The 27,655-nt window shown below is 41.0% G+C and overlaps 1 protein-coding gene across 1 annotated transcript; it reads left to right on the top strand.

Moving 5' to 3' along the window:
* The first annotated feature begins 56 nt into the window (after nt 1-56).
* On the top strand, nt 57-26,414 carry reps2 (RALBP1 associated Eps domain containing 2). Its single transcript, XM_085773475.1, has 19 exons — nt 57-456; nt 6,369-6,492; nt 7,335-7,510; nt 9,554-9,662; nt 10,153-10,259; nt 10,340-10,481; nt 11,242-11,305; nt 12,425-12,593; nt 12,696-12,749; nt 13,008-13,086; nt 14,427-14,501; nt 15,191-15,239; nt 15,325-15,461; nt 16,393-16,454; nt 16,618-16,707; nt 19,448-19,534; nt 19,630-19,763; nt 21,390-21,492; nt 25,221-26,414. The coding sequence occupies exons 1-19, from the start codon at nt 277-279 to the stop codon at nt 25,287-25,289; spliced, it is 2,010 nt and encodes a 669-aa protein (XP_085629601.1). The 5' UTR covers nt 57-276; the 3' UTR covers nt 25,290-26,414.
* Nucleotides 26,415-27,655: the final 1,241 nt, after the last annotated feature.

Genomic DNA, 27,655 nt, shown 5'->3' with positions numbered 1-27,655 from the left:
AATGGGCCCTTGTTCCTGTGCTTCAGCGCCCCCTGCAGGCGCAGGCCGGCACCGCTACAACCAGACATAATAGGCGGTAGGAGTGGATGAGGAGCCGAGCAGGGCTGTCTGTCTGTCTGTCCTCACAGACAACACTCTCTCTGGAGGTGATACCGTCCTCTGTCCTCTGTCCTCTGTCCTCCCCACCACCACCTCCGACGCTGAAACAGGAGCAGGATGTATCGATCTGTTTGGTTGTAGTGCTTCCAGCGGATCCTCCATGCGTCAGCCCCGGGAATGGATCAGGAATCCGGTGTGGCGTCTGCGGGGAGTTTCATCTCCCTGAGCGAGCACGAGCAGAGGTATTACTCAGGTCTCCACAGTCTGTGTCAGGCTGACACTTCAGGAAAACTGTCGTCCAGCAAAGTGGCAGAGCTGTTCAAGGCGTCTCAGCTACCTCCTGAATCCCTGCATAAAGTGAGTGTTTGTCCGTATCGCGCAACTGCGCCTGCTTGGTCATCACATGTTGTATCAAGTGTGAAGGGCTGAGCTGCGGCTGCGGCTCCTGAGCCACGGGGGCTCTGTCCTCACACAGCACGACCAGCCACCGTCTATTTATTGTGGGGTGTCTTTCTGATTATATGGGATATAGTTGTGTGTGTGTGTGTGTGTGAGAGAGAGAGTGTGTGTCAGAGAGAGGTTTCACACACCTCCATTCTTCACCGCTCTGTCATACAGGAGTCCTCCCCCGCCCCCCCTCTTACATACTGCATCAGCTGTGCCTGTGTCTCACCCCTCCATAATGATGTACTATGCTACACGCTGAAGTGAACTGTGATGCAGGTTTTAGGTTAGAGTGAGTTTCAGTGGAGACAGACAGAGACAGGGGGAAGGGTCAGTGTAGAATGATGTGTCTATTGTGGGAATATTCTTCTATCAACAATAAGATTGTTTACTACTGTGGCTGCTGGAGTGTTCCTGTTCAGCTTCTCCAACAACACTGCTCTGGAGTAAAAGTTAGGTCAGTGGAAACTCTCCTCAAGCGGCCTTACTATATTTGAAGTCCATTTACTACTGTACAAAACTTACTTACTACATTTCACATGGACTACCTGGATTATTCTCATGATATGTACCATGGTGTTGTCTCAGTTGACTGAAGCATTGTTTAGTCTATCAGGATGAAAATCAGTTTCCATTGTTTTTTTTTAAAAACAAGATAGTATCCACAGTCCATAACCCATGTATACTGAACACACTGATTTAAAGCACAACAGCAACAAATCTCTACATTTCAGAAGCTGGAATCAGAAAATGGTTGGCCTCGAAAATACCCTAATCAGTGTTTTAATCAGTTCAGTAGATTGTTTTGTCCTTTGATTAACTAATTAATCAAATCAAGGTTTGTTTGTTTGATTGTTTGAATGTAGGCTACTACTGTTCCATGCAGCTATTGTTGTCCATTCATTTCTGTCTGGTAGTGCATCCTAAAGCCATGCTATGTAACATCTGGAAAAGGAAAAAACACATTCTTCTTATAAATGGATTGGATGTCATGTCACTACACTCAGAGGTTTCAGTTTGGACTGGTGTGTCCAGAAGCTAAAGTTAGCAAGTGTTGGCAAGGACAATAACAAGTCCTGTTTGATAATTCTCCACGTGTGCTCATTTTACACATGTAATCACTTATTATTGCCACAAGTTAAAGTCATGTTTTTTTTTATTGAGTAGAGACAAACAATAGATACAGGTGTGGTGATGGTACAAAAAAGACTATAACATAACAAAACAAAACAAAGTCATGTTAACATACTGTATATATACATTTTGTGGTATAGGGATGAATGGAAACCAAGGGTCGCCTGGGAAAGATGCCAAAAATCAAAAAAAAAATCTACAAATTCTTTAACAGCTCATGGAGTTAAAACTTGCCTCCATCCTTGGTTATACACATAAAAAAAATGCCATCATGCAAAGTCTTATTGAAACCTGCCAGAACCAGCTTCCAAAATAAAAACTAAACTAAACAGACATCTCTCTTTACAACCTAATGAATCTTTCGATACATAGCAGCAGAGATGGTGCTACTCATTGCCTGCTCCACAGAACTACTAAGTCAGAGTGGTTTTGCTGACCCATCACAGGGATATAAACATATTTTTTCAGCTCAGATGAGCACAGCAGGTCACTGCCTCCGTTCACGCCTCCCTCTGTCCCGAGGGGTCGGCTCCCGGCGTTCGCGGCCCATTGTGCGTCTGTGTGGGTGTCAGGAAGTTTGGCAGTGAGCTTCCTTCCTGTCCGGCCTGGATCGCAGCCACCGCACGGGGTTGATTGACACACAGCCTTCTGAGCCGCGTTTGGCTCTGGCTGCAGGATGCCTGCAGGATCACTCTTGGACTTGCTCCTGACTTGTGGGTCATTATGTCACACAGTATCAGTGGATCATAAATGGTGCATTTCCTGCAGGATATGTGATGACATAGAAGTTAGCATTGTGATTAGGCCTGGTTTTTTTGTTTGTTTTTTTTACTGTGACTATGATCTGCTGTTTGTCAAAAACAAAGGGAACGTTCCATCTGGGGGGTTCATGTCAACGTGTGCTTGCTGATTCATTTTTTATACCTTGACTGGACAGATTTACAGAGGAAGCATCTGAGTGTGTGACCTATGTGTTTACAGCAGATAAGCAGTGAAAGCATGACACGTCTTCCTGCTGAGCTGTCAGTGCTGTCAGTGCTGTCAGTGAGGCCAGCAGTCACTCACAGAAAGACTCACCAGGCAAAATCAATGCTGACACTCATTACATGGACTCAGGGTACAGACCTTAGATTATGCTCTCATTGACTGAGATTATTTCCATTGACAAGTAGGTAAATATTTCCCATACTGTTTTATCACGTGACCACGACACAGCCATGCAGCGTGAGATTTCCTCGTGACGCCGTCGCTGTCACAGAACCATCAGCAAAACGTCTGTGTTTCCGTTGGTTGTAAAAGTCTGTGGTATGTGTTATTCCACAGCGACGCGCCGAGGTACACGTAATGTGATAATGTGTTGACAGGTGTGACTGCAGAACCTGTTGGCTGCAGTAAGGTGTGGCCCGAGCTCTATTTGTCAAACTAGTCCACTGCAAGTAAAACTCATGTAATATAAGTCACACTTACAGTAGGCTATCTAAAGTAAAGCTTCATTGTCACTGCTCAGATAATTCCTTATTTATATATTAAGGGGGGACACTACAGGTGAATAAGGTAAAAAAAAAAAAAAAGAACTAACAGAACTGACCATGAAACTTCCCAAGTTTATCACTTACATTAAGACAAATATTTTTTATATCACAAGTTTAGTCAAATTTCTACGTGTAAATGAGGCAATATCTAATGAAATATACCCTAATTCTTGTTTTATTTTGTTGACATAGTCAGAGGTTTCTTACGGAGGGGATTTTGGATATCTCTTTTTATTGCTCTGTAGGCTAAATGAGAAAATACTGTCACCAGCCCTAAAAAAATCTAATTTCGCCTTGTTTTTATATAAAATGTTGTATAAATCCAGCTTTGAATGATATATCAACAAACCCCTCTGTAAAAACCTTCACAATATAGACAGAAATAAAACTGGAAGGTTTGGTTTCTGTACAATCGATCAGTGCATGAAAAAAACTGTGTTTGCCCAAAGAAACTACAGTATCTTTGGAGTTTAGTAGGGAAACATCTCTTTTGTGGAACAGCCGACAACTGCAGCAATGAGTGTGTATTTTAATATGAAATTTTAACCTGAGTGACATATTGTTAGATAAATGTAGTGAGTTAAATATTTCCCTCCCTTGAAATGTTTTTCTATTACATGTAAATCGAAAGAATTCAGTCTATGGAAATTCAGTCTTGACCTTCTGTCTCGTAATTTTGACTTATTATCTCATAATTATGACTTGTCTAGAGAATATTTATTTTCTTTTACTGGCCGTAACAGGCTGCTCTTCTGGTGGAATCAAACTCATCTGCTGTTGTTTTTATTCCTAGATAAGAGTAGGCTCTGTTGATGTGTTGAATGGGAAACTCTCTCATTTCCAGTGTACATATTCAAATTTGATTTTCTGATTCACACTGTCAACAAGGCAATCGATCTATTAATAACCGAGAGTCACACCAGAGATTGCGTTATGTGCACTGAAATGTTTCTGGCTGGTTTCCAGCTCTCTCTAATGATTTTCCCCCTGAGGCAGGAGATCTGATCCGTCTGCCTGATTAATCAAGGCTTGACTGGTGCTTCTGAGTGTGTCTCCTCTGACCTCAGACTCACTCCCACCACTGTAGACCTGACGACCCCCCCCCATTATGTTTGTTCAGCCTCCCTATGGACCGTAGTTGTTTTTAATTTCATGTCTGTGTAAGCTGTTAACAGTGCAGGTCGAGCAGAAATAAAGTCTCATGAGGTGGAAGGAGCCGCATGCCATGTGCTCCACACATGCAGCCTCATTAGACAATATGTATTAACAGCGCCTCGTCATTCATATTTCATAAACCAATAACAGCAATTGTTCTCATTCTCCTCAGTCACAGAGAAAAAGTCAGAGTCATTGAAAGAACTTTTGGATTCTGTGCATTTCTGAAAACTGCTGTAAATGTTGGGTAGCCAGTGTTAATCTGCTGTTGCCACAATAAGACGGATGGGCCGCTCTCTGTCAGTCATGGTGAAACTTAAACAATCCACACGACCTTGTTGTTGATGGAAATCAAACTATTCATCTTGCTTATTCATCTTGCTCTCCAGACGTATCTCTTTGTAATGGTGACAGTTTTGCTTTAATGAGATGCTGGAATCGTCATAGTTACAATATACAGGATGAGGAAACTTCATGTTCTTACAAAGATCAGATAAGAAGATTTTAGACTTTGGTTTCTGTAGGAGTTAAACAAATACAGTAGTTTGATAAAGATACTAAGATGTTCATGCTAACTAAGATTATTTGTTTATTTGTACTAGGGATCCTTATTAGCTGTGTTTTAAAGCACCGCTATAGTCTTACTGGGGTCCACATTTAAAATCAGTACATTTAAAACATACATGACATGAATAAGACAAGACAGGTCAACAAAAACTTACATTAAATCTTTACAGAATACATATAAATCATCATCCTCAATCAAAAAAACATACATAAGACACTCCACTGTCCAAACTTTACAGTACAGCTATGTCTAAAGCGGAAACATACACAAGGTATTATTATTACTATAACAGGATCTTCTAGGCCAGTGTTTTTCAACCATGGGGTTGGGTCCCCACATGGGGTCGCCTGGAATTCAAATGGGGTCACCTGAAATGTCTAGTAATCAAAAAGAATTTACTGATTATAAAATATTTTTGAACTAATTATTATTCTTTTTAAAATTATGATTAAAAAAGCCACACACAATCTTAAACAACTGTATTCTATACTTTCACTTTCTCGAATATTTCGAGTTAAAATAAAATGCATCACATAAAAATATGAGCTGGCGCATCTTGATTGACAGCCGCGATCACATGCAGTCACATGATCGCGGGGTCACCAGAAATTTGTGATGTCAAAATGGGGTTGTGATGATATCAGATTGAAATACCTTACCCTGTCTAGTATGCACTATGCACATATGGTATCTTACAGATATGACATCCCACAAAGGTTTTTTTTATTTGCATTTTAAATATTGATTTTTGTGTGAGCTTATCCATAGGCATTGGTAAAGAATTACGATCTGATCTGCCATGCTAGCTGTTCCCAGTCTTTATATGAAGCAAGCTATGCTAACTGTCTACAAACATTTGCATTTTCCAAAAGATTTGAACCGTTGCTGTTTGATTGTTCACTCGATCATCAGGCCTCGTCTTCTTCACAAATCCATTCTACTCTTGTTTCAGTGTTTCTATGTGTCATTGAACAGTAGCCTGTGCTAACATCATGCAGCATCATGTGTCTGTGTGTGGTTAACCAGAAACCATTTATTACTTTAATGTCATGAATGTTATTGAACATACTGTTAAGTCACACCACCGCACTTTTAAAGGGTTAGTTATACTTTTCAAGAAACCTCTTACTGCATTTAATTTAATTTCTGTTTTGTGGATTTTTTTTCCTCAGCTGACCCACATAAAGCTAATCTTCTTTGCTCCCCTAAAGCAGTCATTGTTCCTGTAATCAAAAGAGTACTGGATGAGCAGATCCCACTGCGCTGCTTATCCCTCACATACTGTTTCCTCTATCTTTACTTTACTAGAGCCTGTGGTTTGTTTGATATAGCTATTAACATGTTTAGGATGACTTTGGTCCTGGCCATATGATGAGGAACAGAGGAAGGCAGTATAGAAATGAGTTGTAACATTCTGAACTCTTTGTCTTCTCCAGGTCACTGAGCTGTGTGGAGCCAAGCGGCTGGGTTACTTCGGTACACCGCAGTTCTACGTGGCCCTGAAGCTGCTCGCGGCCGCTCAGTCCGGTCTGCCCGTTCGCCTGGAGAGTGTAACAGCCAGTAAGTGTGCTGCTCAGAGTGGAGGCGTCTTATGAGAGCAAAAGGGGATCAGGAGATTATCTTAACATGGAAGGATTTGGTCTAATCTGGGTGGAAGGGGAGTCGCGTGGAAAGGGCTAAATGGGTTTGTCCTCATTACGAGAGCGTAAAATCAGTCACACCCGGGCCAAAGGGGAAATCTGTTTTCTATACAACACATAATGGCTTGGTGGATTAATTGGAAGAGAAGGATTTTCTAATCCACCATGGTGTTGGTGGTGGCCACCTCAGTAGAGTAAGATGTAGAGGTGCTCAACCTCATGAACTATTCTAGCTCAATTTCATCACACAGCTCATCATACAGCTGATCAGACAATATGTGTATGTAGTATATGTATACATGGGCGTAACTTATGGGGGGATTAGGGGGGTTTATAATATAAAAATCAAATCCAGCCAATATAACCCCCTAAATAATCATATAATTGCAGTGTATAAAATATCTACAAGCTCATATGAATAAGATTTTACTGATTTAATTCCATTTGCAAGCAACCAAAAGTAATATTTTTAATAACCATACAATGTGCTAGTTTGTTAGTAAAGTAGCCTTGTACTTTTATCAAAGTTAATGATTTTGCGCTCTTCATCTTTTTTTTCTTAAAAAAATATTTAAAAATCCTTAAATCCCTAAAAGAGCGTTACTTTGTTTAACCTAAAGTAACACCCTTGTGTATACATACACATTTCTTTTTTTTCTTTTTTTTTTACAATTATTTCCCATCGAAACAAAGAAAGAAAAGTGTTGGAAGATTTATTTTTTTTTTAAATGGGAATAAATGATTCTCCTGTCGTGGTTATAGATCTACCTCTGCCTAGATTTGTTGGGCTGAAGAATGAACCAGAGATGAGATACTCGTCTGGCCCTCCCAGCACGGACGGTCAGGGGGCTCAGTCTGGGACTGCACCTGCTTCTGCCTCATGGACCCCCCCTGACAGAAGCACCTTCAGACACCTGGAGTCCGCTGTAGAGAAGAAGGTGGGTTTGTTGACAGTTTTATCAGAACAAACAATGACGCTCCATTGAGTGAGTCTCCTTCTGTTCCAGTCAGCTATAATCATCAGAGCAGAAATGTGCTGTTGGTGAAAGGTTAGAGAAGAATCACATGAGTGCAAACAGTCATGAGCAGAAGCACATGATCACCAAAATAAGATGATTTAAGACTTTTACTGCAGCAAGGTGAAAGTCAGGCTTTATAATGCACTACACTACTGTTAGACATGCTGGGATCAAGTCCAGTCAGAAACTTGTTTGGTTACATTCCCCACCTCTCTTTCCTTTTTTACCCTGTCATCTAACCTACTGTCCTACTCCATCTGATAAATGTTTAAATACCACAAAAAAATCACACATTATCATGGTTCAGAACTAAAACTGAAACACAAAAACATCCTGGAAATGTAAACCATATCACCACAGGCTCCCTGGTGTAAATCTGAGCCCTCTAGAGCAGTGGTTCTCAACTGGTTGGTCGGGACCCAAAAGTGGGTCGCGGACCCGTTCTGGATGGGTCGCGGACAGCTGGTCAAAAAAGTAAATAATATTTAACATGTGATGTTGGACATGTCTTTTATTTTGAAAAATAACTTATTTTGAAAGGCACACGAGACAAGTGAACACATGCAGTTGTAATGCTCCTCCTCAGTTTCTTATTATTTGCTCCATTTGCTCTGAATGCAAATACTGTATATCAGTTTCTTATTAATGTGGCCTGATTGCAGTGAAAATACCTTGTTTTGTGGGTCTTTATTTTGTGCAATTTGATATTTATTCACTTTTGTGAACATGCTCTGAATACAGAGATGCATTAGAAGTCAAATATATCGTTTTGTTGGTCTCCATTTTGTGCAGTTTCATCAGTTTCATTCATGTGCCCTCAAATGCACTTTGCTCAATAAAGAGCAAAATTAGTTTTTAAAGGCTTAAAAAAATATATTGGTTTGGATGCTATAAAAGTGGGTCGCGACTTAATGACCATGGGAAAATGTGGGTCTCAGAGTGAGACTAGTTGAGAACCCCTGCTCTAGAGCCCTGTCTGTTTCAGCCACATGTGTGTTAATCAGCTTTGAATCAACAAAAGAGTATCTATCAGTCAGTGGAGCTGCTATACAGACTGAGATACATACGTAAGCTGATCCAGGACTCACTTTGCTCGTATACTGAAGTAAAGCTTCTTCTTTCTACCTGTTTCCAGTTGGAACATTTAGGAATCCTGTTCCCAGGGTTGTTACATAACTATGCCTCCATTTTTAGGGCATGTATACTTTGGCATGAGATGAAACAGACTGCTATTAATGTTTAAAGTTGCATAAGCCAAAAAACACTGTCATGCAATATGTATATGTACATGTACCTATAGAAAGTCATCACGCCTTCATCATCACAGTGAAGATAACATTTTTATGGACAATTATTAAAAATAATTACAGAAATACCTGGTTTGGTTAAGTCATCAGCCCCTTAGAATAAACTTGCTCATGCACAACCAATCAACACCAGCACCTCCACCTGACATCAGATGTCGTGGTTTTGATGACTTCAGAATAAAACCAGCCATTCCCTGAGGATCCAGCTAGTACATGGTACTGCAAAGAATTCAGTATGGTTGGAAAAGTGCTTTCAAAAGACCTTCAGGATAAAGTTGTGGAAAGGCACAAGTTAGGTGAAGGCTACAGAGAGATTTCCAAGGCTTAAAATATCCACGTGACAACCATACAGAGTATAATTAAGAAGTAGAAAGCATATGGCACCATCAACACATTGACAACGAGGTATTTGACTGAACTCAAACAATTCTGCAAAAGAAGAATGGGCAAAGGTAGGTGTGCAAAGCTAGAGAGACATAACCAAAGAGATTGATGGCTGTAATTAAAGCAAAAGGTGGATCTACGAAGTGTTAAATCAGGGGAATGATGACTTTTCTAACTCTGTTATTCTCTGTATTTAATTATTTCTATAGGCACTGTATATGTAAATGTGTGTATGTGTGAAATAACAAATATTCTGTCTCTGATCTTAAAGGAACCCTGGTCTCCACCTCGCTCTCCTTGCAGTTCTCCGCCTCGCTCTCCACTCACCTACCGCAGCTACTCGTACTCATCTCAGAGAAACGGAGCCGACGCACAGATGAGTGAGTTCTGCTGCTGTAGCAGCACTCAGCTCTGCAATTACACTTAAAGTCATGTCTTCATTCTGAGCTTTAACCGTACAGGGCAGAAAAGTTTACCCCAAGTAAGAAGCATCAGCGTCAGCACAGCACAGCTGGGCATCAAGACCTTTTCATTTATTCATTTCCATTTCTCAGTTTTCTACAGTTTCCAATTGGAAACAACTTAGACTAAAACCGTCAGAAGTAGATGTCTTACAGTAGTCATGAATTATAAATCAGAGATGAATTGAATGGTAGAAGCGGAGGTGCCGCGTCTCTGACACTTGTTCATTCCAGCTCAGATTCCTCTCCTCTCTCTTTGCTCTCTGCTGAGCCTTTGATCTGTGATCCTCTCGTTCTGTCAGATCACATTTTTCAGGGATGTAATCGGTAAAAAAAACTAAAAATCACTGCACGGAACTCTCAGGTTTCTCCTCCACCAAAGCTGCGTCTTTTCTCTCCTGTCCTTCAGCATATGACAGCAAACAGTCCTCGCGGCCGATGGCTCAGCTGGACCAGCACTCCTCGCCCAGTAACTACGCGACCAAACCCACTGTGGAGCACCCTGCTACGGCTTGGGTACAGCCGGCTTTTTCACAGCACGTATATTTTCTATAAGTACATGTTACGATAATGTGTATGTGTGCTTGTCTTCGTAGGCTTCTCCAGCAGAGCGGCTGAGCCAGCAGGGTGTGGTGGACTATTCTGATGATGACCCCTGGAGGATCACAGAGGAACAGCTGGAGTATTATACTAATCAATTCAAGAGCCTGCAGCCTGACCTGGGGGCTCTCATTCTGGGTAACAATTTAATCAGAAGTTAAAGGGATAGTTCAATATTTTGGCAAATTGCCATAATCATAATAATAAAGTCACAGCAGTAGGTTTGTTACCTTTAATTGTCGGTGCAAGCTATTTTTTAGAATGGCGGAGCAGAGCCATGAGCTGCTCAATGCTACGCTATGGAGGCTAATGGGATTTCTGAGTTTCCCTCATCAAACTCATCAAATACACAATCCAACAACTCCAAAACGCTCTGGTGGACAAGTTGTGACCTGCACATTCACCACGCTATGAGATAATAACAGAACATTACGAGACAGAGTTGTTTTCGAGGCAAATGTAGAGACTGCTTGCTGAAAAACTGCCCCCGACGGGAACGCGCATCAGCAGTATTGCATGAATTTACCTCTAAAACAACTCTGTCTCGTGATTTTCTGTTATTATCTCATAGTGTGGTGAATGTGCAGGTCACAACTTGTCCACAGTACCGTTTTGGAGTTGTTGGATTGTGTATTTGATGCGTTTGATGAGGGAAACCAAGAAATCCCATTAGCCTCCGGAGCGTAGCTCTGAGCAGCTCACGGCTCTGCTCTGCCGTTCTAAAAATAGCTTGCACCAACAATTAAAGGTAATGAACCTACTCCTTAGACTATAGGGATTATGGCAATGGGCCAATTTGCCAAAATGTTGAACTATCCCTTCAACTGAAATGCGAAGAGGAAAAGAAAAATCTTTTTCAATTTCACCCTTTCACACTCTGTGTTTTTTTATATTTCAGGAGCTGTTGCAAAAAACTTCTTCACAAAATCCAAGCTCCCGATACCAGAGCTCTCCCATATTTGGTAAGTGCTGACTCACGCTGTTGTCTGTCCTTGTTCTGTTCTGTTCTGGGGTCAGTCGGGTGTGTGTGTCAGCCAAGAACCTCAGCAGCCCCACTGAGTCACACAGAGGCTGTTTTTTTTTGTTTATTTAATGCAGACTGACACCTTCCTTTCATCCTTGAACCGAATTGACTTCATTTTAAACGGTGTGGTCATTTATTGCAACACACACAGTGACTGTGCGAAGAGCATTTTGTTCAAGATCTTTAATGCACAGTGTCACCAGGAGGAAACAGTGTGATGCACTCCAAAGATAACAACATCCACCCCCACGTCGTGGCCTTTAACTCTCCACTTCTTGCACAAATGAAACAACAGAGACATGATGTGTCAGTTACTGACAGTTAGAGGTGCTGCCAGCTGGAATCTCCTCCTTACAACATCCTACTTTATCCTAAAAGGAGGTAAAATAATGTTATTTGATTATAAAATATAGATTATTATATGAATATAAATAATGATTAGCTATTTGGCTTTTAATCTATGAGTTTAAAAGGCCAGAGTTGGATGAGACGATGCTACTAACGCTACAGCCAAAACCTGGTGGCTTAAACTGTGCAGCTGCTGTGCATCACTCTGTATTTGTGTTTTATATTCTGTTTATGCACGTCAAGATTTAGCTTTCATTATCAACCAGTATTTATCACCATATCTGCATCAGAACGCCTGTTGTAGCTACAAGCTGACAGGATGATGCAACGACATGTAATCACACTGTTTCTATTAAAGAGGTTCATTAACAACTGTTGTAATAGTTTATTTTATAAGTCTGTCGTTTTCAAATTATTTTAGGCTTTTCAGTTCACTTCAGTTCATCGGTCTGATCCTTCAGGCTCATTCCCTTTTTTCATATAAATACATCCCAAACTCTTCAATTCATTTGGGACAGTTTTGTAAAATGATTAGGAAACTACATATAGATCAAAATGTACAGTATTATCAAACCAGTCACCTCACCGACCTGCTTAAACACCTCACCTAAATGTAACAGCCAGGATTGTTGTTGACATGAATGATGAATCTACAGCTCCACTCTCAGGTTGTCCAGGTATTCTTCATCTTTTCAACTGATCTTTTAAGGGAGTTGAGTGATGTGGATAGAGATGGAGCTCTCACTTTCTTTGAGTTCTGCACAGCCTTTCACTTGATTGTGGCCCGCAAAAACGGCTACCCCCTGCCAGAGAGCCTCCCTCCGACCCTGCGGCCGGGGTTCCTGCAGCAGGAGGAGGACATCCCAGACACTCCTGAAGTAAGAGACATGGACGCATGGATCTGCTGTCGATCTGTTAAACTGGATACATGTTGTCATGTTTTTTTTTTCATTTTAAACTCATCCTTTGTTCTTTTACAGAGTGCAGAGCCTCTCATTGTCTTTGAGGATGCTGAACCAAGACCCAGACAGATGGTAACCTAAGCCCTCTGATGCTCTGCTATTATTACTGAAGATGATATTTAAAAAATAATAATAATCTGAAGTCCCCGTTTGCAGCCTGTAGGGGGCACTATGAAGCTGAGCATGAAGTTAGTCCTCAACATGAGGAACTTAAAGCGCTGAGCTTGTGCTTTCTGGGATGTTCTCCACACTTCAGATTATTTCAGTGTTTGCAGGCAGTGATGCTGTGAGTCTCTACATGATGCAGCAGCTGTTTGTTTCTGCTTCCAGGATCAAAGCAACATAGAGAGGATCCAGCCAAGTGTGACCACAGCTAAACAAGATTTGAAAGAGGAGTCTTGTAAGCAAGGTAAAATGAGACAGCTACTCAACAACATTAAAGGGATGCTTCACCTAAAATCGATAATTCACCAATTTTCTACTCACCATCATGCCAAGGAAGGGTTTGGAGAACTTTCAGAGTCATCAAAACGCTTTTGTAGTTCCAGGGGGGTCCGGCTGGCAACAGATTTTCATATAATGGTGGATAGAGTTCACTTTTGAATCAACACTATGAAACATCCAGATACCTCCATACTGCTCATCTGTACTGACCCAAATGTCCTGAAGCCGCAACATGAAAAAGTTGTTTGGAAAAAAATTAATTTGATCTCTGTTTTTATCCTTGTTGTAGCAGTAGCTCCCAGTGGCTCTGTTGATGTTTGTGCGCATGCGTGAGATTTGCTGCGAGATGTTCGTTCGTCATTGTAAACCATTGGATGGATGGATCTTGCGCACGCGCACAAACATCAACCACTGGGAGCTACTACTACAACAAGGATAAGAATTATTGATTTTGGGTGAAGTATCCCTTTAACTTGAATTGCGATACTTTTTTATTTTGAAACAACAAAATAAAACATGTCAGTAAAACAATGTATGAACATGTTAATTCACTTATGCAGCGATCCCAGTACAGTTAAACAAAACAGGCATAAACTAATTTCAAGACAAGGCATCTTTATTTATATAGCACATTTAATACCAAGGCAACTTAATGTGCTTTATATAAAGACAAACCATTAAAAAAAACAGCATAAAACAGCATTAAAAAAAAATTAAAAATTAAAAAAAAGTTTAAAGTTCTTAAAAGGAGCTCAGCTATAAGCACATGAAAAGAGAAATGTTTTTAACCTGGATTTAAAAGTGCTTACAGTTAGGGCTGATTTCAGTTCTGCTAGTAGTTGGTTCCAATTTCACCTAACTTTATCAAGAGACACACTAAGATGCCAATTTCTTTTGGAAAAAATTATCGCATCCAATCAAGACAAGATAGAAATGCATAACAAAAAATGGGAAAAACTTACTTTTGAGTGAAGGTATACTAAGTAGTTACTGTTGATATAAATTTAGTAGTTTCACATCCTTTTTTTTTTTTTTTTTTGTTGTTGTTGTTGTTGTTGTTGTAGTGTTTTGTGTGTTTGTCTTCTGTCTGTTTGTGTATTGGTCAGTGTATTGTCGGTTTATACATTGTATATGCCTGTTCCCATTAATAAAAAAAAAAAAAAAAAAAAAAGAGACACACTAAGATACTGATTCATATATTCATATTCATATAAGAAAATAAAATCCTGCATTCGACATCATGACAGTCTTGTTGTCATATCTTTATGTAGCTTCTGCTGCTGATGTGTGTGTCACTGTGTACAGATGCAGGTTTGCAGAGGGCGACAGCAGCTAAGGAGAAACCCACTCTACAGCTCGGTGCTTTCCCCACCAGGCCAGGTGAAACTACTACTCTTCATAACATCGGAATATTGAACAGAACAGATGATGTGATGTTTTTACTGATGATAAAGAAAGACATGGTGGAGGACAGTCTACAGATGTGGTTGTGTACCTCAAAAGCACCGTTAGTGTGTTCACTGTGTTGTGGCAGTCCTTCCTCTATGGCCCTGTTGTAAATGTCTGGAGAACAGCTGTGTGATCTCATTTAGCGTGTAGCGTAGCTCAGAGAGTTGAGTTCTGTCATATCACAGTGATAAATGTTTTGGTTATGAAAGAGGTTGTAAAATTACCATAAATGCCATAAATGGTGTGATAGGATGAATCAATCAATGCGTGCAGCTTCCAAAGGGAAGTGTCTGCTTCCCATTTATAATAACACGCACAAGATCAAAAAGCCTGAGCCGCTTTTGTTCAGTTCGTCTTTTCTATTTTGTGTATAGACTTTTAACCATGATGTGAAGCAGGACTTATATTTTGTGTAAGATTTCTACATGCTTTATCTAATTGACATGGTGTAATGTCTGTATGTTTTTTTTTATGATACCTGCCTTAGGACAACGGATGAAATTTCGCAACTGTGCTAACTCTGGCATATTTATATTGATGCTTCTCGCTGATATATTGATTAATGTGCATTGTCCTAATCAAGTAAATAAATAAGGTTGTTAACGTATCCTTCCTCACAGAACCGCTTCAGGACCTGGACCCGCAGACCAGGACGAAAACCAGACCGAGGTGAAAACTCCACCATCAGATTAGAGGAATGAGTTCAGTGACACCCTGAACGGTCTCGCTAATCTCACACCTCCCACACCAACAGGTCCTACTCCAGCACCTCTGTTGATGATGCCATGAAGAAGGCGGAGGAGCCCCCGACCCCTCCACCCCGGCCGCAGAAAACCCACTCCAGAGCCTCCTCCCTGGACCTCAACAAGCTCTTCCAGCAGGGAGCTCCTGGTACGACTCACTGTTAGTTTCCTGCAGGGTTCCTACACAAGTATGGAAAGTATGGAAAAGTATTGAATTTGATTTGATACATTTACAGGTCTGGAAAGTATGGAAAATGGAAACTATCGTATGGAAATATTCATCTTAATTCTTATCTGGGTCTTCTCTTAAGTTATTTGGGTTAATTATCTTGTATGCGCTATTATACCTAGCTACAGGGCCGTTGCTAGGAATTCTGGGCCCCCTGAAAGTATACTAAAGTGGGCCCCTACCCCCTGACTTGTCCACTTTTTCTTTCTTAGACTACGTACGTATTATCATTTTTTATTTAGCCTACTTTGTTTTGATGCTAATGCAGCATTACTATGAGTATTAGTCAGGGTCTTATGCTGAAAAATTCAGTCACAAAGATTAGACTACTGAGATTTTTTGTGGGCCCTACTGGGCGCTGGGCCCCTGGAATTATCATTACCTTTCTCCCCTATACAACGGCCCTGCTTAGCTACAATCACCTGGAAATTATTTGGTGACATAATGGCATACAAATTCAGAATAATGAAATTTAATTTAATTAATTTAATTTATTTACATGATACACATCTAAATTAATCAAATGTCACAATTTATTTGAATTTTCTTACCGATAAGTCTGGAAATTGGGGTCTGGAAAAAGTATGGGAGCTTGAAATTTTGAATGTGTAGGAACCCTGTTTCTGTGTGAGTGTGTGTGTGTGTGTGTGTGTGTTTGTGACAGTTCTCCTTTCAACTGCGAGAGCAAAAGGGGGAAATGGAGATCGGTGGGTTTGGTTTGTGTTGTTCAGGGGAGAGGGTCACGAGACAGAGTCAGTTTCTGATGATCAAGATATGGCAGGTACTGTATGTTTGTGAGGTATTATAAGTATTAAGATCACAGTTTGGTGAAACCTTGTCTGCATTCCAGGGATTAAAAGCGGATGGTTGCCACCTCCTCCTGCCCTGCCCCCAAGACCAACAACCTCACAGGTGAGCTCTGTTTGACTACGTACTGTACATAAGATGTAATTGTCTTTCCATTCAAGCCAACAGGTCTTTGTTGTTACCGCTGTGCTCTGACCGAACAAATGTCCCATAAATGATGAATGATAAAAGGAGCTTTGGTTAATCAGTACCTCTCATCCACCCCCAGGTTCCTCACTTTATGAATTCCTCAGAGAGCACTCCTCAGAATAAAGTGCAGCAGCCAAACTTTGCTGACTTCAGTCACTTCAGAGAAGAGGTGAGCGTAGAATCTCATGTCTATCTTTGATTTTGATTTTTTTTCTAAATGTCACAAGCAGCAAAATTGTCTCTGTGAAAGGAGGGAAAAAAAAAAAACAACAGCCAGCGAACTCAAAATTCCAGCCCCGGGTCGTCAGCGTTTTCCACTCCCCGGATTTTTCCTCCTTCCGTCTCAGATGTAGGCCTATAAATGTGTCACCGGGGTCATGTTTGTCAAATATACGAGCCTCTATTTCAAGACTCAAATGGACTTAAAGGTTATGACAGCGCTGTACATCAAAGTCTGCAAGCAGGCGAAACATTAGAGATTTATTTACGGCTGCAGCGGCGGCGCGTGCGTTCAGTCTGAGTCGGCCTCAGCCTCGTTCTCTTTGTCCTTCATTTGTCATCCCTGACACTTTTTTTTATTATTTATACCCGCGTATACACTTGTATCCTGTTGCTCTGCACAACAAATCCGGCACGTGTTAAATATTGATGAGTTGCAAGGTCGGAAGCTTAAATGAAAATTTCCTACACACATACATTCAGTCAGAGGACGTCCTTATTTTGTCTCTGTGACGTCCACTCCACTGTGCACACAGACCTTTAACATTTCCACTTCTCCCTGTGGGGACTCTCATCAAGGAAGTGTCCTCAATTACTAAATGCTCTTTGGTTTATCTCCTGGTTTATTATGAAACCAAATGACCATATTCTAAATCATTGTTTTATTTTACAGGAATATAGAATATAGTTCCTCTTTATGAGTAATGAAAGTAGTAAGGAAAAAACAAAGAGTAGTAGCCTATAGGTGTAATATACTGAACATATATATCATATTTACACAGATCTGTCTTTATTTGTCCATCTTCCAGTGAGACAGAGTGAAGAGGGGACGTCTCTGTCCTCCGTGGTGTCTACTCCTCTGACTTCAACGTGACAAATCAGATTTAGATTTAAGATCAAAGGACACAGAAGCTCCTCATTTTAATCCTCATGATATAATCCTACCTAAGATGTTGTATAGTGACTCATATCCCACCTCCCACACTGTCTGTTTAGTATCATACAGTATTATGGTGACTGTGTCCTCCCAGTCTCTGCTCCTCAGCTCCTCTGACACAGTAGCTCCATTTCTCTGTTTTAGGTTTTACTCAGGTTTCATTAAAAACCAAGCAGACTGGCCACCATACGTGGATGTACCTTCTGTGAGGTATTTAAGAGAGGAGTGGGCATAATGAAAAGCTTTCTTAACATAAATGTGTCAGTATTAGAGGAGGGTATTTGACAGCAGCTGTAGCAGGGAGCCATTCAGAGTGCTTGACTGTGAACTTATGCTAAATGGATAAACAGCCTCACATCTGCAGGCACTTAACTTCTCTGAACCTGACCTCACTTCACTTTGCTTCTCTTCATTTCATTATTTCAGCTTCACTTGAACCCGCCAGCTCCTCACTTACCTTCATTTATCTTTACACCACTTCACCTGTCTTTCGCTATTTCATCTTTCTTTATCTCACTTCTCTTTTCTATATTTCACTTCATTTGACTCTACTTTATTTAGCCCCTTCACATCGTTTCTCTTTCACTTCTTTACTTTATTTCACTCACTGTCCCTTTCTTTTGCTTTTTTCACTTAATTTACCTTCTCTTTACTTACCCACACTTCACTTCACTTTTCCACTTGCACTCAGCCAGGACTGATGCTCCTACAGTCACGACCAAAGTGTCACATCTTTGTATTTCTTCTAAAGCTCAATGGAGTTGAACACGAGTACCTAACATCTCCAGTCACCGCTGTCTCCTCCAAAGCCTGGAGTCTCATCATGTCTCCATCAGCACGTGTAACTTTATTCCTCCTGATCTTCTCTTATTCATATAAACGTGACCAGTTAAAAACTAAAAGGTCTCGGCGTCGGTGACGGTGCTTCTTCAGTCCGTGCATTGCTGGAGTGAAACAGCCGTGACCTGCAGCTACTGTGACCACACGTACTGCTAATGGAGCTCCTGTGGTTTATTGCTGCTGCTGCAGCTACTACACTAACTTTTAAATGTTTCCATGCTGCGGTTGTGTTTCACGTTCAATGGTGCAGTGAATCTTTGGGCCATTTATTTGTGTCTGCTCACGGGGGCAGTCGCATTGCTCGCTGAAATGAACTTTTTAGGTTTCTTGGGCACAATTTACAGCAGCGGCGTTGGCCTGCTGAAGCCATCAGGAAAGCCCAGGAATTTGAGCTGCCACCGCAATGGAGACAGCAGCCCATATAAAAATTAGTGGATCAAATTCCCTAAATCCAACATTAACAGATGGGAAATGTTGTATGCAGTGCATTAAATGTAGATGTTCCCTATTAAGAAGTGCATTCAGGTTTCTTTTGCATTCCATCTACAATTAAGAAACAAGCCTACATTAAGAAACAAGCCTTCATGAGTATATGTGCTGTGCTCACGGCACTGTTAACCTCTCTGAATGAATGTAAGTAATGATGTATTGTGCATTATGTCTATAAGAGAATAAAGTGGAAGAAAGGTGATGTAATAAATGTGGGTTAATCCATCATGGCTGCCCCTGAGCAGCAGTACAGTACAGCTGGTGATTTATCTACGGTCAGGGTGGACACATTTCATCCTGCCTCTGTAGCATTCCTCTCATATCATTTCACCTTATAATGACATGTTGGTTAAGAATTCATGTTGCCCTTTTCTTTTTTCTGTATAGCATGTGTGTTATGTGTTTGTGTGTGTCTATGTTGCAGGAGGAGAGCAGTGTAAAGCCTGAAGAACAGAGTCTACGATCCAGATTTGGTCCGAGCACTGAAGACTTGACAATTACATCAAAGCAGGTCTGACCCGCTCCCAGAGATGTGAGGGCTCTGCAGCAGTGAGGAGGTTCATTTCTCTCAGCTTAACCTTTGTATCCCTGTTACCTTTCCTCCAGGACGTCGCCGGTGTTTGTCACAGTCAAGCTCCACAGAAACCAGTTCGCAGGAAATACCATCCAGAGACCCAGAACCTGGAGGCCGCACCCCCGCCTGCCGTGTCGTATCCTGCCGCCGCCAAGCCTGCTCAAAAGTCAGTCAGACACTTGATGCTTTACATCTAATTGAATCTGAGTTTTACAGTAGCTGAGTAGCTATATTGGTTGATTGTGGCTGTAATGGCACTCATAGTAAAACTCAAGCCACACTGTCACAGCTGCTAATAAACAGGTTTAAGTTATTGGAAGTTAGAAAATTAAGACGCATTTTTCAGTTATTTGTATTGTCGGAAATATCTCTATATTTTAGAGTAATATGGATTCAATTTTAATCCTACTAATTATCAGTTATCAATTAGTATTAATTTATGATAAATGTATTCAAAATCGCATGGTAAGAAGTTTAATTAATGTTCACTGTTACATGGCTGTGTTATAATAGATGAAAATATGTTTCCATTTTTTTCATCATAAGGATGTTAAACGAGTGGCCGTTATAGTGACTTTCACCGGTAAAACAGGTCGGAGAAACACGAGTGGGTTGCCTGGAACGCTACAAAGTCGTAAGTTGTGACTTGAAGCTGTAATTTACGATTTCAAAAGCCTGCCTGGAACGCAGCATTAGCGAAAACGACCGGACCACTTACTTCTGCTTTAACATAACAAAATGTTTAAAAACCCAACAACATTCTTTCCAGACGTATTGCAATTATGATATTAAAGGGATAGTTCAACATTTTGGCAAAATGGCCCATTGGAGCAGAGCCATGAGCTGCTCAGAGCTACGCTACGGAGGCTAATGGGACTTCTTGGTTTCCCTCATCAAACTCATCAAATACAACTCCAACTCCAAAACGCTCTCATGGACAAGTTGTGAGATAATAACGGAACGTTATGAGACAGAGTTGTTTTCGAGGTAAATTCATTGCAAAACCGCTGATGCACATTCCCATCGGGGGCAGTTTATCAGCAAGCAGTCTCTGCATTTGCCTCGAAAACAACTCTGTCTCGTAACGTTCTGTTATTATCTCATAGTGTGGTGAATGTGCAGGTCACAACTTGTCCACGAGAGCATTTTGGAGTTGTTGGATTGTGTATTTGATGAGTTTGATGAGGGAAACCAAGAAATTCCATGAGCCTCCGTAGTGTAGCTCTGAGCAGCTTGCATCTCTGCTCCACCGTTCTAAAAATAGCTTGCACCGACAATTAAAGGTAACGTACCTACTCCTAAAACTGAAGGGATTATGGCAATGGGCAAATTTGCCAAAATGTTAAACTATCCCTTTAACTCCTGATTAAATTGTTACTACCTTTTCAGACTTTGACCCCACTGTAAATTTAGTAGCTGTGTTTTAAGTGTGTTGTGTATGGGGGACTGTAAATCCCTGAGACTCACCTAGAGAGGGGAATTCAGGAGACATTAAGGAGCACAGTAACCACCATAATGACTCTAGCACATGTGCTGGTGTCTCCTTATTGGCCAGACAGCTCACTGAAGCTGTCAGTCGGCACAGTGGACGGTGACCATCAATAACAGTGGTGGCTGTTATTGAGTGTTCTGGTTTCATCTGATCTGATCCGAGTGCATCAACTCACTGTTTCAAAGCCATCACTAAACACGACGGCATACGACAAACATATTTCCGAAGCATGTGCTCTGAACAGTCAGTTCTACCATTCTATTGATAGAGATAATACATTAGAGCATGATTCTCTCTCAGACTGTCCAGACAGAAGAGGGAGATCCAGATGGCGATCCGTAAGAACAAAGAAAGCAACGCGGTGCTGACCCGCCTCAACAGTGAGCTCCAACAGCAACTCAAGGTGAGACGTCTTCTGTCTTCCTCTGCCATACCAGCATGGACACAGCATTTCTGAAGGAATGCGTGTCGCTCCATGTGAACTTTGTGACCCTTCCTGCCCTCCGGTTCTTCCGGGACACTTTGAAATGGCGGGGGGGGGAACCATTCAAAGAATAGAAGAAGAACTTGTATTCATTCATTTCGTGACAGCCATGACAGCGTCGGTAGTGTTCATGTCAATACTGGTTCAAAAGTTGTCGCTGGATCGTCACAAGTTGAAGTCTCTTGGTTTGAGCTGACAGTAAACGCTGGTGAAAAGCCCTGAGCTCCACTGTCTGCTCCCCTGCTCATCACTCATAGCTGAACTAATGGTGCAGACTTCGATGTTTGCATTGGGGATCTGCCCATGGCACACGCTCCCACAGTTGGAACACATGCAGCATGCCTGTCATTCTCCTCGTAAATGATCTAGTAGCGAACCCTCAATGCTCACATGCAGCACTTTTAGAGCTGCAATACTAGAGAGAGACTGACAGAATAAAAGAAAGAGATTCAGTAACACACAGCCAGTTTCTTATATATCACACATGCAGAGACTAGACAGGTAGAAGGATTTGAGCACGTGGCATTTTATTATCATGGCGTTGTCTTGTCTCCTGAAGCACTGAGTAATCTCCATTGATATTAATTCACTCTAATTCTGCTAGTTCCTGGAAGCATGTGTGGAATTCAGCAGAGAAAGGCATATGTGTCTTTATATAGACTCGAGCCTTGTTGAAATACCAAACAGCCTTTGGCATTCACAACTGTGTTCTTGAAAATAGAGCCCAGGCTGGTCAGGCATCCAGCTCCAGCAGGGTGTGTGAGAAAAGAAGGGGAGGCTGGATGGGAAGGGATGACACCTCCCTGACTGTTCCTTAGAGGAGGTTACATGTCATTCTGAAGAAGGGAGTATCTGTCATTATTCATGTGATAATAGAGGAGACAAAGAGAAAGCAGTCATGTATGAGAGCATGTGTGTTGCTCTGGTGATGTTTGAGGTTCAGAGAACATACTGACTCCAGCTGACCTGACTGTTTGCGTCGGGTATTCCTGTCATGACAAAATGTCTTTATTTATACAAGATGTCTCCCCACGGCCCTCAAGACACATTTGGAGGCAGAGGATGATTAATACTACAAAACAAAGAAATACTACAAGACAAAGCTACACTAAAGCTACACTACACACCAGCCAAACTTAATTTCAGTGTTCAGTGGGGGAAGTTTTATCACTTCCTACTTCTTCCTTGACGGGAGCGATAAGGTTCGAACCAAGTCTCCAAATATCAATACTGTGTTGTACATTAATCAATATTCAATTTCCTAGTAGTTGGCTGGCTGAACCCTCCTATTTACTCTGCCTAACACTTATATTTTTAGGGTGTGATGAACACTAGGGGATATTAATCTACTTTTAGACCACTGTGGCCATGCAGTCAGTTGATCACTGCACTCATTTGGGAAACTCTCCCTCCTGAGAGGAGCTCGTACCCTCACCCCCCACCTCCAGCTGATGTGCTCATTGTTGCTGTGGGGAATGACAGAGCCAGAGCCTTTATGCTGGAAATCAACACTGTGTATGTTTTTAATGTTCCACATGCACTCAGTCAAAGGTTTGGACACACCTTCTCATTCAATGTTTTTTCTCTATTTTCATTACTTTGTACATTGTAGATTCAAACTGAAGACATCAGAACTATGAAGGAACACATATGGAATAATGTACTAAAAAAGTGTTAAACAAAGCAGAATATGTTTTATATATTAGATTTTTCGAAGTAGCCACCTTTTGCTTTGACAACAGCTTTTTGCACACTTTCAGCTTCATGAGGTCGTCACCTGGAACAGCTTTCCTCCTCCTTTCCCAGAGGTGCTAAGCTCTTATTGGCTGTTTTGCCTTCACTCTGTGGTCCAACTCATCCAAAAACAACTCAGTTGGGTTGAGGTCAGGTGACAGATTTTTAACTGTTGTTTTGTATTTACTATATAATTCCATATGTGTTCCTTCATACCGTAGTTTTGATGTATTCAGTTTGAATCTACAATGTAGAAAGTTTTAAAAAAGAAAAAAGGCCATTGAATGAGAAGGTGTGTCCAAACTTTGACTGGTAGTGTATACAATCCACTTTCACATTGTAATGAACATTAGTGGTCATTTTGGTTCTTCCACTAAACTCACATTTCTATAGGTTGGAGTTAATACTGACAATGTCCAGTGGTTCTGAACTGTTTTGAGCCATGAACCTCTCCAGGAATTTATCTAGAGGTTCACGACTCACCTCGGTGCCCTGTTCTGTCACGCTGCTTACTTTACATACAGGACACAGACTTCACAGTGACCCTCTGCTGCCAGCACACACGTCTCCACTCTGTTTACTGCAGGCATTACTAACATACAGTACATGACAGCTACCAGATGTACACAGACCTGGCTGTAGGCTACTGACCTTGTGATGCCTGATGGAGGCCAAATGTGTCAGACCCACCCACAGCACATGTTCTTCAATGTGCATTTACTTCTTTTTTCAGAAGCCCCTAAATAATCATAAAATTGCAGTGAATAAAAATACCTACAAGTTGGTATGAAGAAGTTGTTGTTTTTACTGATTTAATTTAATTTGCAAGCAACCAAAGTAACATTTTTAACAACCATATAATGTATAGCTGGTCTGCTAGTGGCTAGAAGTAAAGCTAGAAGAGGACACCACAGAATAATGTGATGGTAGGAGTTAGCTGATCTGAAAACTGATCATCTTCTCTCTCTAAAGGCCTTTACATTGGTCTTTACTGACAAGGTGTGTGTGCTATGTTCATAATGCCTCTGCAGGCAGGCTAACTGTTAGCCTATAGCCTAGCTGCCTAAATCCCCAATTCTCATTAGTCCATCTGGGGGGCAACCGCCATTCCGACATCCCACCAGTCCGACATAGGCCTCTAATTGTCTAAATGGCAACACTTAATTTTCTATCAAATGTCCCATCATTCCGACAATTTCCTCCTATGGTCTGAATAGGCAATGATGAAAGGAGTTGGTTAAGTTTAGTGAAAAGACCAGGTAGAGGCTAGACAGGCCAGATAGATAGAGAGCAGAAGTAGATAGGAGGGAGTCACCTGTTGAGTAATACACATTTCCTCATATTGAAAACCTTGTCGGAATGGTGGGACGATGGCATGTTGGAATAGCGGTATGTCGGAGTGGTATGTCTAAATGGTGGTATGTCGGAGTGGTGGGATGTTGGAATGGTGGGATGTTGGAATGACAGAATGTAACCAGTCCATCTGGCTGATAAGAAATAGCTACACAGTGGCAAGTGGTGATATGGTAAATTAATAATCCTGTCGAAACAAATAACATGCATGACTTTTACTACTTTTACTTATATGGGAATGCCAAAATAAACAGGTAAATTAGCCTTGTCCTTTTATTAAAGTTAATGATTTTGCAGTCTTCATCCGCACTGGGACACATGCTGACCTTTTTTTGCTTAAAAAAATCCTTATATGGGCAGAGTTTGCAATCCCCCCCATTTTTAACCCAAAGTTGCACCCTTGGCTCTCTATATTTACCTTTCAGTAGTTAGACAAGGTTTAGCATCAGTCATGGTCGATCTTCCACTACACAATAATTTCACATAAGCCAAATCTGTTTTGTAGTGACTACATATAACATTCTCCCAAATATCTTCTATTTTTTTTTGTCTGGCTGCAGGTGGTTCACCAGGAGAGGGTCACTCTGGAGTCCCAGTTGGAGCTGCTGCGACCTCTTGCCTCAATGTGACGGAGCCTCAAGTCTGGTTAAAGCCGTGTGACCGGTGCTTCACTGAAGTACGTCAGTGTTTGAGCTGAGATCCATAAAATTGTTGTTTCTTGTGATGAATGCAGAGTAAATGTAAAAGAAAAGGGCTGATGCTGCAAACAAAGGTGCATCGTAGACATAGAGGGATGTGGCTCGGTGCCATGTGTTACTTTCTATTACTTTTAAAGCTGTTTGCAGGATTAAACCATGTATTTTTAAACACTGTATGACGTACATGTAAAATATCCCGAAGTTCATTGTGACATTCTAACTTATTTTTGTCTTACGAGGTTACTGTTAGTTTTTCCTCCCATTAGTTTTCCTCCATAGGATGTTTGTGCTCATATCGCCAATGACTGGTTATGACCTGTATTAATAATGGGAACTAAAGTATTCTCAGTTTTCATTTTTATACAGAATGTATTTCATGAGTATCCACATGGTCTAAAGCGAGTGATAGTGCTGCAGATTAGTTGATGAGTCTGATTCATATTTTCACCCACAGTTTCAAATATGCATGTTTATAAGGTTGAGTTTAGTTTGAATTTAGCTACATAGTTTCAGACTGCACACACATTTTGGTTGACAGTTGTCAGACTGTAGCACTGACCTGTGTGACCATGAGGACATTGAGGAATGTTGACTCTTCTGACACTGGATTTGTATCAAATATGTACATTTTACTTGAATGTGGGCTCCGTCTTTAAGTTAAGCGCTGTCTTTTTTTTCCTTTTTTTTAAATTCCCTTATCTTTATTGTTATCAAAGTTATTTCCACGTTGCGTCTTTTCTGTCTCAAGGTGGCTCAAGTATTTAAAAAAAAGAATGATCTCCTGAACCTTAAGGAAAAGAAATGAGCACAATATTTCTGTCATGTTTTGCAAGATGAATTTCAAACTGTCTGTATGAGCAGATGAGGCATTTCCCCAGGCACTTAGATTATTAATGGTGGTTAATGAAATGGTTGAATTACGTGATGGCATGCTTGATACTGCATGTTTGCTGATATGATGTGAGCACTGGACTGTAAATTATCCCGAAATCATGCACAACTGAGCTCTGGGCTGAAGACATTAATCAAACGAATCAATAAAGTTGTCTATTTTTATCTCTTATCTCGTTATTTTATTGTCGCTATCGTGTGAGAGATGCCTATCTTTATCGTCAGTAGCTGAAAGAAACATTGAAACAACAGTAAGAGGGTGAAAGGAAGCATTTGAGGTCACACTGAGCAGTGTGAATGTGGAAAGTTGCGAAACTTCCTAATACATTTTTGGAGAAATAAAAATTACAAACACATGTAGCCTAATTCATCTCACTTTTAGCACACAATGAATAGACCATGACTAGCCTATAAAGTCTGGACACAAGATGCAGTTGATGCCATTATCACATCAAATGAGAACAGTGGAGATCAGTCACAGTCCTCTGGCCCTCACGGTGCAGCTGTGCTTTCTCCTGCACAGACACAACAAGCAAGGGTCAAGCAGATCACTGCCGATGGCTGTATTCCCAGACCTTCCGCCACTGCTGTCCAAAAATATCCACTGACACACTTGGCTCCTGTTTAGACACTTCACACTGATAGGCCTATTTCTCTTTCATCAAGCTCACCACTCAACTGTAACTACCACACATATGTGTAATGTGCTTAGCTGCCTGCTAGCTCAAGGGGTGGTAATGACGTTGACAGGTTTTGAGTGACATTAGCTACTAGACAAAGACTGGGTGAAGAAATACTTGCATATTTTATGACAATCCATAAAATGGGCGTCTACTGAGCAGCCAGTCCTTCAGGGCAGACTGCAAACTACACAGACTCAGTAGTGGAAAGTGACCAAATGGTCTGCGAGGGCCAGAGCTAGCTGCATGCTAATTTAGTGGGAGAAAGGTAGTAGAGAAACAGAATTAAAACAAGATTGGGCTGTTGGTGAACTATGCTGAACTCTTGAAACAGTTGTTATAATGGTAAATAGCCAAACTACAAATAGGCAAGCTTCGCCTTTGATTCTCTGAATTCAGTGCACTTATGGTTGTATGATTTTTTTTAAAAACTAAAAAAAACAAAAAAACTTTTAACCCTAATGACTCAATCCCCCAACAATGTTTTTTGTTACAGGGTTGAATGTTACAGAGTTGAAGATTTTGGATATAGCCGTAAGTCCATAATTAGCCAAGGCATGTAGCATCACATGACTTTAAGAAATCATGAAATTACAACATCTCTCAACATTGTTGTTAGTTTTTTTCCCAAACAGTTGTTAACTACCATTTATCGATATAATGGAGTTGAAAGGTTGAGCCTGACGATGTCAATCTTGCAATAAAAAACAATGAAATATATGTAAG

This window comes from Trachurus japonicus, chromosome 4 (genome assembly GCF_045865225.1).
Source record: "Trachurus japonicus isolate A0001 chromosome 4, Traja_1.0".
NCBI classification, from domain to species: domain Eukaryota; kingdom Metazoa; phylum Chordata; class Actinopteri; order Carangiformes; family Carangidae; genus Trachurus; species Trachurus japonicus.
This window is presented reverse-complemented; position numbering and strand designations above follow the sequence as displayed.